General features: G+C 42.2%; 1 protein-coding gene across 1 annotated transcript in view; it reads right to left on the bottom strand.

Annotated features, from left to right (window-relative positions):
* DARS (aspartyl-tRNA synthetase) overlaps nucleotides 1–1437 on the bottom strand; it is a 75009-nt gene extending 73572 nt beyond the window's left edge. The window contains exons 1-2 of the mRNA XM_019554272.1: nucleotides 1298–1437; nucleotides 421–478 (exon numbers count right to left, since the gene is read on the bottom strand). Of these exons, the coding sequence (XP_019409817.1) occupies nucleotides 421–478; nucleotides 1298–1363 (124 nt within the window). The 5' untranslated portion in view covers nucleotides 1364–1437. The remainder of the gene's footprint in view (nucleotides 1–420; nucleotides 479–1297) is intronic.
* Between the last annotated feature and the right edge of the window lie 13359 nt (nucleotides 1438–14796).

A 14796-nucleotide genomic window follows, 5' to 3' on the forward strand; every position in this document is an offset into this window, starting at 1 on the left:
CCCTTTCCTGCCCATGGCAGGGGCAGGGACTCAGTAGGGTCAGAAGGGACCTGAGCAGATCATCAACTATGAAACTATGACCTTGCCCCATTAAACAATTATTACTTTAACAAAACGTGCAGCATCTGTATTTATTGCTCAGCAATCCAAAGTGCCTTTGAAAAACTGCTAATATATTTTTCCAGATCTCTTAACATACTGAAGTAACAGCACAGAGAACAGTGACTGGAAAGGTTTCTTTTTTTTTTATTACGATTCTAACTTTGCTGATTCACTAGATAAAAGGGCACGGATAGGGAGACAGATGGTGACTGAGAAGCAGTACAGCAAAGAAAAGGTTTAGTTCAAAGCAAGAACCCTGAATAACCAACAAAACATTATTTTTTAAATATAAAGCAACATTTTATTTGTGTGACTGACCTGGTTTCTCTTGGGACTGTATCATTGAGGACACGCCATATCTTTCCTTAGCGTGATCCTAAAAGGGAGATGAAAAACCAAACAAAAAGGAGGCATGTCAAAGAACTGCACACAAAAACGGAGAGGGAGGGATTGTTACAAGATCAGCTGCCTTAGCTTGAACTTTATTACTATTGATTTCAGTCACCCTAAATTGTATTTCAAACTTCCGTGGGAGGAAAAACCTTTCAGTGGACAGGAATCAACGTAACCTGCATGGAAAGCTCCTCTGGCACAGTGGTCCTCCACCTTGCCAGGCCAAGAGACCCCCACCAAAACTGCTGGTTTTTGCTCATATTTTTACTATAAAAAGATGAAGACAGAAGCTCTTTCCCACAGCAGGCCACCCCAGCTCATAATTTCTGAACTTATCCAGTGAGTCGCACTGACATGACATAGGAACTTGTGGTACCCCTGGAAGGATCCCGTGGCAGTGCCCAGGGAAGAAGCGCAGTGTCAGCAGCAATCCTCCAGCTCGCCCCGTGCCAGGCGTGTCACCCCTGGGCCGTGGCATCACGGCCCGCGCCAGCGCCAGGCGTGTCACCCCTGGGCAGTGGCATCACGGCCCGCGCCAGCGCCAGGCGTGTCACCCCTGGGCAGTGGCATTGCTACAGGCATGACGCCACGCACCGAATCTTTGTGAGCACTGCAGGGGCCTGCTCTAGGCACTGCAGGGAAACCACCCTCCCCAGCAGAGGGGCAGCTGTGACGACAGACCCCCGCCTATGGCGTCATCCAGGTGAGGTCAGCGCGACGTGACGCCGGGGCTGATGTGAGCCAGGTCCCATGGGGTCCCCGCAGCCCTGCCCTCACCCCCCGCGCCAACCCGCACACCCACATCAGCCGGCGGCGGATCCACGCTTTCCCGGCCGCGCTCCTGGCCCTTGCCGGCGGCGCTGGGCATGTCTGGCTCTTGCGGTGGCTTCTGTCCCCCCGCGGCTCCTGTAGGATTCGGCAACCCCCTCCTCACCCCACAGACCCCGCACCACGGTCCGCGTGGCCTCACTGCTTCCGGGTGCGAACGCTCGCGAGAGCGGCTCCAAGTACCGCGAGAACTACCCCCCCCCCCAGTCCCGCAGGTTGCGCTGGGTGTCGCGGCGGCGAAGTTCTCGCGAGACATGAGGGACTCACGTGACACCCGCGGATCCTCGGACCCTAGGGCCCGGCTCTGGGCTCCCCACGGCGGGGCTGGGCAGCTGCTGCAGAGGCCTTAAAATCGAGGTTTTGACCAGGAATTCTGGTTTTCTCTGGTTTAAATTTTTGTTGAAATAAAATAACCCCAAATCCACATTTTCCCACAATTACAATGAAACTTCAATTTTTTGTATGTATATTAGTAGTATTTCATTTAAATCACAGAAAAATGGATTTGGGGCTGCTTTTATTTTAACCCCAATTTTTTTTTTTTTTTTAATCGGAGAACACAAGGATCCCTGGTTTTGACCCAGTTTTTGGGCCCATGGCTGCTATGCTTTGCACTTGGCCTCCTGGGAGTGCAGGCAGTGCTCATCGTTACCCCTTTCAGTCGCCATCGGAGTGTGGAGCTCAGCCCGCCTCGCCGGACCCCTCAGTCGTCCTCGCTTTTGTTCTCGTCTGGTCCCCACCACTGCCAGCCGGACGCTGCTGGAGGAGTTCTGCCTGCTCCGTCCATCAGCGAGTCATGACAGGGCCTCCACGAGTTGGCGTGTGGCACGTGGGTTTTGGCACGTGGTGTCAGCCTGCGGCATGGGAACTTGTTCTCACCAGAAAGACCAAGCAGAGAACAGTGGGAAGGAGACCTAGAGTCTGGCCCCAGAGTCTGCACGTTATCTTCCTACCTGAAAGAAGAGAGTAAGTTCAGAAAGCCAGAGACCACAGAGACGACCGTGGTGTGTTTCCATAGAAACAGCCCAAAACATTTTTGAACATGAAACATTTTTGAACAACCTGACATGGGTTAAAAGCAGGTGCAGTTTCACTGCAGCTCAGACTCTCTGTGGTATCTGCTCACATACAAATGTTTAGCTTGTGGTAAGTGGAAGTCAAACTGTGGTAACTTGCATCTTTTGTTGCTGTAGGTGTAGGTTAGTTGGCAAGGCTAAGGAGGATCCACACAGGCCGTTAACAGCATAGCATCTGATGGGCAGAAAAGACCCACCTCTGTATGCACCACAGCAAACTCATATACCCTTAATCTCAGCTGGTATGGAAACCCTATCCAGATGCCTCGTGGTCAGAAAGAGCAGGAAGCAAAGTAGCTTCTACTGCCATGATGAAATGCAAACAAAAATTGCCTTCCTGTTGGATCAGGTGTTTTGTGCTCTCTGGCATTCCACCATTAATGACACTGCTGCAAAATCGAAGACCTTATTTAAAAAATAAATAAGGCTGTGTCTTTAATTTGTTCTGAGACCCTTCCGCATATGCCTTGAGTCCAACATGGAGCAGTGATACTTGACTAAGGCTGCAAACAAACAGCCTGAAGCAGTAGCTCTAGGTGAACTGTCTTGTTAATCTTAGTGGAATATAACTGAAAACTAATGAAAATAAGCAGCTTCTGTAGCTATTTAATTGCTGATCAATTTAGCGGAAGCATGTGTCTGGTATACTTTTTCTACAGTCCAAGCCACATCTCACACCTTTGGGTCTGAGATGCTCCTACCTCTTATCAGATGCTGAAAATCTTTTCTCCCCCTTATACTAACACTCATAAATAAAACAAAATTATGTAGCAGAATGAAAATAAGAGGATATGCTAAATAGCATACAAAAATTAGTGACTAAATTATTTTCTTTCATGTTTTACAACTGCCCCTTTTTTAATTTATTTGACTCTGGCATTGATTTCTGAGCTTTCAAACCAAAGTACCACAGAATCCCCCAATATTTGGGGTACATGAGATGTTACATACAGAGACCATAGCTCATCTGCTGTTATTCTGTTTGATTGCATGTTTATGGAACATCATTTACTTGGGGTCACTACCTGCAGTGAACCTAAGAGTGATGAGTTGGAGCCAATCTGCTACTAGACACAGACCTGAAGCAGCAGCACCAGGAGCTTTGCCCAGAGTGGTCTAACTGTCCCCTGTGGATTTACCAAGGATTACCAAATGGGGGTGACATCACCAGCAGCCAATCAGATGGCTCCCTTGGGGATACATGGATGAAAGCCATATTACACTTAAGTAACAGGACATGACAGACCATGTGTTAATGCTAAATAATTTATGCCTCAGACATATAGTGAACTGCAAAGCCAAGCTGAGGCCTGGCTAGCAATTTATGGTGTAAATTAAAATTACCTTTTTATCCTAAAAACAGCTGGCAAGTGCTGTGTTTAGAAGTGCAATGCAGAAATGTGAAGCACTCATTTTAGACCACGCAGAATGGTTTTTGGCTAAACATTTAATCTTTAAAATTGTATCTTACCGAAATATTTTTTATTACTGTATTTCTTTTTTAATGTATTAGAATCTGGTGAGGAGTTGTTGAGCTTTTGCACCCAAATACTACAGAATTCAGGCCATGTGCCTTCAAATTTAGGTTGAGCTTGCTTGTGGGGTTGCATCAAGGTACCATGGTTTAGGGGTGTCAAACGTTGTCAGTAGGCTGGAGCTTCTTAAGGTGGCAACCTTCACCCTGCTGTGAGTCAGGGTGTGGGTAGATCCAGCAGTACTGCAGGCAGGAGCACCAGCACTGTGGCCAGATTGTGGGCTCTGACTGTGGTTGCAAATCTTCTGACCCCAGTATTGCTGCAGCTACCAGTGTCTGGCTCTCATCAGGGTGCAGGTTGCTGTCTCACGAAGCCACATGACTGTGGCCTTGGGGCTCTGACCATCGTGGTGAAACTTCAACCTGCAGTAACAGTGGGCTGCTTAAGTGAGTTTGGGGTGCAGCCCACAGGCACCTGAAGGTCAGGCAATGCGGCCCCTCCAACCAGTGGGTGCTGAAAGTTGTTCCTTTATTTATACTTCCATATATCTCTACTCATAGACTGCACAGACCCAGGGCTAATTTTTAAAATTCTATTTTGCAAGCACCCATAATCTCTAAACACAAGTTGGCGCATTTAAGTATCTGTGGTTAAGTTTTGTGGATTTGTTTGCATCCACATCATTTAAAGCTGGACTGAGGTTAAAATCGGCCATATATTTAACCATAAAATGAAGATTTTTGAAATACAGAATTGAAATGGTAGAGCTGTTAAAGACATATTGCTACAGCTCCAGAGATGCAAGTTCAGGATTTGTTCCATATTGTGCCAAAGCCTGTTACCAGATGAGCCACCTATAAATGGGTACTTCAGCGTTCAGTCTAGGGAGTTAAAAGTAGCCAGATATAATGCCAGCCACATTGGTCCTTGCATGTCACAGCAACTGGTGTGCCTTAACCACACTGATTAATGAGCTACCTAGTTTGGGATGGACCTTTGACCTTTTCTTTTAAATTAGAACACAGAACTGGTTGTGCTAAGAGCAGGATCATGCAAGATTCTGAGCAATTTCTTCCACTGAAATCAAGCTGGATTAAAGGAACTAAGCAACCTATAACAAATCTTTTAATCTTCTAATATGCACTTTAATTAACCAGGAAGAGAGATAAATATAAAAGGCAATATTTGGAGGGAGCTAGGAGTTTGCTTCTAAATTATTTTAGGATGAGAAATCAGAATATTCTGTGATTTGCAGGACAGCAGTAAATGTTTATTTAGGTTCTAAGGGCACTTTTGGCTTGTCACATCTTGGTAGTTTTGATCTGTACAAAGTTAAAGTGTGTGTGTGTGTCTGAAAGGCCTCCAGGAAAATAAGTTTTATTACCAAACTACAGTACTGTTTAGTACACAGTTAGTCATTGTCATAGTAAAAGATTTAAAAACTTTTTCCTATTTTGCATGCTGCACACTGTGTTTCAATGGAGTAAATGCTTCATCAGTACTTTTCCCACCAAATTAATTTATCTGGATCCCTAGGCCAATGTTTGAATGCTTAGTTAAAAACAAATACAAAAAATAAATTTTTGGTGCAGCTCCTGTAAAACATCAGGAAGCTACTGATTTTAAAAATTGCATACATTTTGTGGGTATATGAGAGAGAAAGCTAGGTTATTTATAATTTTTAACTGGTGGCACTTAAATATTTGATACTTTATTAGTTTTGGGGTTTTCTTGCTCATATTTCTTTCAAGTGAATGTCAAAAACTTTGCATCCAAATCCAAGCAGGAACTGGATTTGGCAAATCTAATTCCTTACTGGATTTTCCCAGCTTTACTTCCTTTAGGAAGTTTTTAGTCAATAAGAAACAAAGCCTCATTGAAATAATTAAATTTACAACTATTCCTTTTGTTTTACATCTTCAGTCATGGCTTTCCTCTAGAAAACAACATTTGCAATTAATACAACTTCTAAAAAACAGGAACTTTGGGGAAGTATGTGTTTATGACAATAAGAAAGAGGTAATTCTTTTAAAGTAGAACTTTGTACAAAGACACAGCCTTTTTTTAAAGACAGTGCTGATAATTGGTTTTCTCAATGAGTTCTGGAGGAATAAGACAGCACACTCCGTTATCTCTTATGGATCATACATTTAAATGGGAGGAAAAAATCTTGTTGACACTTTAGTTATAATGGGTCCCAAGGTGATTTTAAATTGCTGGAAACAACTCAGATTTCATGATGGATGGTTAAACCTAGTAATCATTGCTTATACAAGTGAAAAAATGGTAGCCCCCAGGGCTCTAACACTTTGTATGTTTCTGAAACGTGGTCTATTATTACTACCATCATAGAGGTGCTTGAAAATGGAACTTGGATAGTGTAGTGATCTGTACAGATATGTTATCTCAGTCATTAATTTACTATTGTTTTTATGTCATGAGCTCTTTTATGGATATATTCATTTGAAAATCTATAGTACAGTTCTCTTTGATTTTAGATATTTAGTCCCAGTGAAGCATGTATTCACACAGGTAAACTGAGGGGGCTGTTGTGTCTTCTAGACCCAGTCCTCTGCTGATGGTAGCCTGGAGCTGTGCAACCCTGGCAAGATGACTGGGAGGCATTGTGGCCCAGAGCGTTCCAGGAACAGCATGAGCACTGCTACATCCCATGGCTCCACCTTCTATTTTGGGGTGGCTTATGGCCAAAAGAGTGCTGACAAAGAGCTGTTTGGAAAACAAAGGGACTGCAATTGTGGCTGGCCCTGTATTGCAAGCACAGTTTCATTTACAAAATGTCATTTTTGAGTTAGAAAAAGCATCTGTAGCCACTTTCTGTATATTATGTTCTTATGCATTCTGTGTATTATGTTCTTATGCATTTGATTTAAATATAGGCAGATGTTTTCTTTAAAATTTTATAGACTAAATGTGCTTCTGTATTCAGATCTTGTCTGCTAGGTTTTAACCTGAAGTAAACTTTTACTGAGGTTACAAATCTCTGAAACCATAAGATTGTAATGGAAGTGCTGACTTACCCTTTGTTTCAGTTGCAGGAACACTACTACTTTATCTGATAAACCGTGAGTCAGAAACCAACACTAAGTCTGATCCTTGAACTCATCCATTTAGAGTAAGTGTTCTTTGTCCTTGTCTAGAAAAACAAGGAACATATAACAGTTGTATAAATGATTTTATGTAGCACAAAGGATGTAAAATGAAGTTTTTCATATGTTTTTTTGTACACAAATCCTAAGACCTCCCCTCTGCTATTGATTAAGCTACAACAGATCTTTTTACATGTACATGCTGAATCACACTCTGTGAGGACAGTCACAGAAACGTATAGGGTAGTGGAAGTGGACTGAGTGATTCCTAGAGGAAATAAACGTTAGCATGAGAACAACAGCTGAACTAAAATCCCATAAGTCAGGAAAAACAGCTACACAATTACACTAACAGGTGGTTGGTTTCAAAACAAATTTCAAGGTCTGACAGCTCTGTGCACCTGCTGTAGGCTGATTTCTTTTAAGGGCTTGAATTTGGCATGAATCATTGATAAAAACCATAATCTTTTGTGTCTGAGAAAAATTATCATTACTATATAGTGAAGATAACTACTAGCACTTGTAAGAAGTAGTGCTTAGCTGATATGTAATATAGATCATTCTGTTATTTCTCTGTTAATACATTTGTAGCCTTTCTGTATAATTGATCAGGCAACCCCCCCCCCGGGCCAAATTCATCTGTCAAACAGAAGTAACACTGTTAACTTCCATAGAATAGTTTTGCTTATAACATAGATGAATTTGGCCCTTAATCCTCCCCATCGTCAGAGAAGATCATATTTAGAGAATAGGCAAATAATATTTAGGAAAATCCTTATAACTTTTTGTTAAATGTTTATTTTCGGGTGAAATTCTGTGTTTTTATTCTCACTTTATTCACTTTGCTCTTTTTAAATGTGGCTTTTTAGAATGTGTACTAGTTGTTTTTAAGCAGAGTTGTGAGGACTGGACGTGCCAATTTAAATGTGTGTGCTAGTGACTTTTCTTTGAATGGTTCCAATGTCTCAGCAGCACATTTAAATTTGAAATTTTACTAGGATAGTGTTCTCATAATGATGGACAAGAATTTAGATGGGACTTTTGAAAGCATCTAAGTTGCTTAGAAAAGTTCTACTGACTTTCAAGCGTAATGTGACTACTCATAGCACATAAGGTTAAGCAAACCATTGTAGAGTATACTTTAAGGTGGGACCTTCTTGATCTTTGTAAGCTTCAGTTTGTAACCTTTAACATAATTTTCATACAGTATTTTATATGCAATAGCCTTAGATAGTCTGATGATATCATTTGGAAGGAGCAAAAAAGACAGCGCTGTCATTTACAGTATCAGATCAGGAGAGCAGAAGGATTAAGTAATAGGCTTATATACCATATAGTGGATAGTAAGTAATATGACTAGGACAGTACAGAGACTTAGAGGACAATCTAAATTTAAGATTTCCTAATTTTGGTAAATAAGGAAGTGGTGACAAAATGTGAAGTGTCTTAATCAAAGCATTGCAAACTGAGTGTTACCCACTTACTATACAAGCAGTGTGAGATGGATTTCGTCCTTAAAACTTGAATCTGATGTGCCATGAAAGAAACTGCAAATGACAGGACAATTCTTTCTACATGTCTTTTTTAGGGGTTTCATTCTACTGGAAGTATTTTTAGTTTAAAAAACAAGGAACATCTGCAAACCATACACATTCTGTAGCATTTTCCTGGAGTAGGAGTTTGTTCTGTGGCCTTTAGCTAAAACATTCCACTCCACCATATTGTATCTCTTCCTCCACCATATTGTATCTCTTCTATGACCTTCCCTGGAGACAGTACGGTTGGCTTTGTGCAAAATTTGGGCTTTCTGAGCTCACTAGCTGGTTGGCAGGGCTTCCTGCTGCAGCTGTTACTTTCATGGGGCTTCAGAGCCGAGGGGGTAAACAGTGCCACTGTTTGCCCACTCGTGCCAAATTTGGTGGCTGAGGAAAAGGTGGGTCACTGGTGGCAGCATTCATTCCCTGGGTCTGGAACCTCATGAAAGCAGTGGCTCCAGCAGGAACCCGTATGAGCTCAGAGAGCTCACTGCATATTGCCTCTGGTTTGTATCTGATTTTAAGGTTCTGGCCCACTTGTGAAAAAAAAGGTTGAGCACTGCTGATATAGGGGAATTTGTTTCAAGATGTGTATGCCACAGAGAACGCCGTCTTCCTAACACGGAGTCTTATTATTGGAGGGCAGTATCCACAGGCCCTTGAGTCTCTGCAGTGTTCGCAGATGTGGAGAGTATACACCTCCACCTATTTTCAACACACTCTGCTCCTATTTTCATGCTAAAAAATGGTAAGGATAATTTCTTTTGCACAAATAGAATGAGATAAATGAAACCCTACTGTTTTTTCCTGTTGTTTTTCCTTCAGATTTACTATAGTCTTTATCTGACCACAGTAGTGCTTGTAAAAGCATGTATTCACTTCACAATTATGTCTTTTTATGTTTTTATAGATCGCTCATTCTTTGGTTTGTAGAGAACTAATTTAGTCTGATTGTTTGCTATGTCTGATTTAATGGGAGAAACTGTGAAATAGTAAATCAGCTGGTAAATATTTCTTTATTAAATCTGTTCTTATTGTTACATTTCACACTTTGTATGTTCAATAGACTTGAACACTCTAGCTGCAAAGAGGATGTGAATAAAGTCTCATTCTCTACATCTTTAAGATGCTTAAAGACTGTACACTATTTAAAGTGTATATTTAACATTTCTTTTTTTTAGGCCTTTGTAGAAAGTGTAAGTTAGGGAAGTATTTAGTCATTGAATTTAAAATCCTTTGTTTCCTTGTATAACAGAAATGTTTTAATTAATCTATTTTTATGCAGTCAGCTGCTAATTTGCATTCTGCAGAATTGTATAAATGTTTGTTAGTGAACATGACAACTGATTCATGAGAGGCTTGGTTTTCACAATGTAAATACAGAGCCCAGCATATGTTAATGACATTTTGCCATAAGATGTTGTTACTTCTGGCAGTAACAGGGGCCTGATAATAAAGTCCATAAAAATTAATAGAAAGAGATCTCTTGACTTCAGTGGCCTTTAGATCTGGCCCTTAGTGCTTTTCTTTTTTCTTTTTAGTACAAGACGAATACTTGTGAAAGCTGCCAGGTGTCAGTTCTGTCCAAGCTCTTCCCACCCTCTGTCTTACCAGTATAAATCAATGTGGATCTGAAAGTGATACCTCTAGGTGTGAGAGTGCAGATCAGTCTCCAGGTTTTGGCTTTTTATTATGAAGCTAGAACTGAAGATACCAAGAGCAAACAGTAAGCACCTCTTCCTGAAACTGAGCAATTGCACTTTAGATTAAAAAATCACGTAACTTATTTGTTTAGTGAAACTGCCACATAGCAAAAAATACCATCAGAATTGGCAGTCTCAGCAGAGGAGTCATGCACTGAATTAGCACAGAGAGCAGGCTACTCTCTCTGTCAGATGTGGTGTAGTCTGCTCAGTGCAGGAGCAAGGCACATTAGTGAGGTAACATGGAGACACTTGTACTGCCATTCCCTATCCTGTACCCAATCACTCGCTAAAGAGTGGATGACTTTCTCCTGTCCTCTCGGTTTAACATTGTCACCAGCTCTAAACTAACTGAGCCAAATCCTCAGTTGTCTTTCTCTGGAGGGAATGCAGCTGCAGAAGGAACTTTGTCTGAGCCCCTTTAGGAAATGTTACACTATTTTTCTCACCGTTACCAGAGAACATTTGCTATACTCACTTTTTGCTATTATGAATCTGTTTAACATAGAAGATGTTCAAAATACTACATTAATGGGCAGTAGTTCACCATTCTACAATACAAGTGAAGTTCTGTCAGTAAAGCAAGTCAGCTAGTTCTGGAGAAAGTATACCTGCCAAGAGGTGCAAAATGCCCAGCAAACAGGAAAGATAAATCACGTTTCAAAACAGTTTGTGCTATAGAGCATCTGTCACCATGGTATGTAAAGGCCAAGTGAGACTGGATGTCTGTCAATTAGGCTTAAAGAGAAAGATTTTAATAAACTGGAATGTAAAAGGTAGGGCAGGGTGGCAACTTAAAAACTAACTACTTCATCAGATATTCTGTCAGACAAAGTAGGTTGTTGTCTATGAAAGCATATGCCCTCTTTGAACCAGTTAGTCTCTGAGGTACCACCCTGCCTTATCTGCTGTCTAACTTCAGATTAATACACCTAACCACCCACCTAGAATGTAAAAGTAATTGGGAAATGGCTTGGTCTGAATCTCATAATGAGAACAAGATAAATTTACTCTGGATATCACACCACTGACTCTGGAGGTGTTATAGACTGAGACAGTCTCAGATGATTTCAATTTAATTCAATAGATTCAATCAGCTATTAGATAAAAGTGCTAAAAAGCCCTGCTAAAGTGTGTGACCTATACAGACATTGGGTGAGCTGGGTCAAACTGGGCTCTTCTGGGCATATACTATGCCCGGCACGAGGGTGCACCAAGCTGAGAGTAAAGTGCCATTTTTTTTCCACGTCTGTTAGCAGCCTACATTAATGCTGTTGTTCAGATGTATGTGCAGCAAGCTCATTCATGATCTCAGCCACGAAGTTACTGTGTCAAGCAGCAGCATCTTCAAACATGCTACCTTCTGCACTGGGAATTGTACAGTAATGTGGGTGGGCTAAGCAGCCTGGGCAGATCACCCCACAAGTGTGGCTACAGCACTTCCAGTTTAGGATCAGTATGACACATTTGAGGGCACTACTGTCTGGCACTATGAGTTTGCAGTGTGGTGTCTTATTTTTCAACCTGCTATGAAATGAGTCTATACCACTATGTTTGAAATAGTATTTGAACTTCCCAAAACTTGACATAGGGCTTTGAGTTCATTTCCATCTCTGCTCATAAATGTTCACATTTTACATGGCAAGAGTTGCCCCCCTTTGGAAAGGAAGTATAATAAATAGAATTGGAAGTGGCAAGGTCACCCTTAATATGAACTACTACTAAACAAGCTTTACAATTGCTTTGCTTCTTCCTCTTTTAGTGCTATAAACAGGCTTAGTCAAAGAAATCCCTTAAAAACAACACAAGGAAGCTGCGAAAGCATTAAGAAAGCACAGAAGTTGGCTAGACTGGTTAGTATTAAACACAACATTGTCCAACAATTGTATTGCAACGCTGTCCAGAAGGGGAAAAATCGTTTTTTTTGTTTTGTTTAGAGGAAGGACTTATATTGTCCTGAATTCCTGTGTTTTGAATGAGTTACAACAGCATTTGAGTTGGAAGATTTAAAAGATGTGCTGTATATATCCACTTTGTAGTATTCCATGGAACATTTGCTGTTACCTATAAAGAATATATTCAGTGCAAGTTTATGAACTGTCAGCCTGTTCCTACATACTTTGTTCCTGTGTACAGTCCCACTGACTTAAATGGCATTAGCATTAAGCTGTGGTACTTTTCAAAAATATCATTACAGATGTGTGAAGTTTGAAAATTATTAACAATGAAAGAATGAAAGGTTTGTGGGCCTAAATTTTAAGTAAAAGTACTGAATAATTTCTTCTCTGTGAAAGTCCCTCTTTAAGGAGGCTCTACTGTATAAAACAAGAGTTTTTTTTCTGCAGACAATATAATTATGTTGTACATTTAACAAAGGAACTTTGCCACTTCAGTCTATGACTTTTATACTTTATAACTATACTACAGCAATGTATTCTACATATTCTTCATAGTCTTCATTGAACCCACCCAGGAACTGTAGTTTGTGCCGGATGCAGCAGCTCTCACCTGTTAAGTAGTATACGTCACTAGCAGCCCAGAAAACTGCTCTATGTGATGACTATCTTTTGGTATCTACTACATGAAACATGAAGTACAGTTTTTGATTTTTAGTTTGAGATCTGTCTGTATAGGAAACTGCTTCTCCTCCAGTGCCATACTGTTGTAGTTGCATTAGCAGGTGCAGTCAGTACAAGTTTTCATCACAAACTTGTCATTGTAGGCATCACCCACAAGCATGCCGCTCCATGCAGACTGATTTCATAACCAGAAGTGGTGTAACTGTACTTGCACAGTGCTGTGCATGGATTAATCAGTACTACAGAGTCTACACCAGTGGTTCTCAATTTGTTTTAGTCTCAAGGCATCCCCTGTTAGACTCGAGGCACCCTTGGAAAATGCATCATTTTTGGTTTTGTTCCTTTTTTTACTACGCAAAAATAATAGAACAATCCTTTGCTAAGAATGCAGACCAGAGGAGGTCAGAATATTTTTGATGGTCTGGATTTTGAAAACTCTCAGTGAATCACATGCAGGTGCTAGAACAGCTAATAGTGCTAATATTGTGTCACCCTTAAAAGATCTTGCATCACCCTGGGTGAGAATCACTTTTCTACACAGTAAACCTACCATCCTTCTTTGGACTGCCCTCAAGCACCCTGCATTACTCCAGGAAGGCTGCCTTCTAAACTAGAAACAGTTTATCTGTCATTCTGGATGGATAATTAACACTGCTGAATAACATGGCCAAGTAGCAAATCCCCAAGCTAAATAACTTCACTGAGTTTCTGTGGCTACACTAATTCCAGTTTAGGAGGTAGCCTGTCTGGAACACAGAGCCCATCTGAGGGCATTATGGCTGGGGGCAATACGTTTGCTATATAGTCGTGTGGGAACCTGGCTCCCAGCATCCCAAAGAGCGTGGAACAGGGAAGTGCCCCAGGGGAGAAGTGGATGGCCCAGGAAGGGCCAGTTGTGTCTCTTACCCCCTCATAGGAGCACAGGTGGTGGTGGAGGAGTGGCAAATACACCTGATGCAGCCTCAGCCAGCTTTAGAAGCATGTGCTCAGTACACATAGGCAGGCATGCCACGGCTTCCAGTGTAACCAGAAGCCATGTGCTGGCTGGAGGAGAGAGCTGGCACGGGGGAGAGTTGGCACGGTGGTGAGAATCAGCAGAATGAGGAGAGCCAGCACAGTCTTCGACATAGAGAAGAGATGGCCAACAGGAGGAACGGTGCCAAGGAGAGCACACAAGCCCTGTGTCCTATGAATATTCTCCACACTGGAGGGGGAGAACACTGGAAGTCTTGGTGCTCTGAGGAGTGTCTGGCAGCAGGTGCCCAGGAGTGGGTGCCACAGACGGAGATCTACCATGACAGGAGTGGCAGAAAAGGAGGCAGACCTCAAGATGCAGGCCGATACTACAGGGCCTGAAAGACCCAAACCATGAGTTAAGGAACACAGAGGTTCCAAGTACTTTAGGTTTCACAGTTTCATAGTAGCTAGGGCCAGGAGGGACCTGAACAGATCATCTAGCCTGACCCCCTGCCACAGGCAGGAATGAATGCTGGATTCACAGACCCCAGACAGGTGATCATCCAACTTCCTTTTGAATTACCCAAGGTAGGGGCAAGGACAAGTTCCCTGGGAAGTTGGTTCCAGATTTTGGCCACCCTAAGTGTAAAATATTGCCTCCTGATCTCTAACCTAAAACTATTCTCCATCAGCTTATTACCATTGTTCCTTGTCAGCCCACGTGGTGCTGGGGAGAAAAGGGCTTTATCTATTTGCTGTTGATCTCCCCTGATGAGTTTGTAGGCAGCCACCAGGTCCCCCCTCAGCCTCCTCTTGCTGAGGCTGAACAGGTTTAGGTCCCTCAGTCTCTCCTCATAGGGCTTGTCCTGCTGCCCTGTCACCAAGTGGGTGGCCCTCCTCTGAACCCTCTCCAGGCTGGCCACATCCCTCTTGAAGTGCGGCGCCCAGTACTGGATGCAGTACTCCAACTGCGGCCTGACCAAAGTCACATAGAGGGGGAGCCTCACCTCTCTGGACTGGCTTGAGATGCATCTTTGGATG

The sequence above is a fragment of the Crocodylus porosus genome, unplaced genomic scaffold, assembly GCF_001723895.1.
Source record: "Crocodylus porosus isolate Cpor-Errol unplaced genomic scaffold, CroPor_comp1, whole genome shotgun sequence".
In the NCBI taxonomy this organism is placed as follows: Eukaryota; Metazoa; Chordata; order Crocodylia; family Crocodylidae; genus Crocodylus; species Crocodylus porosus.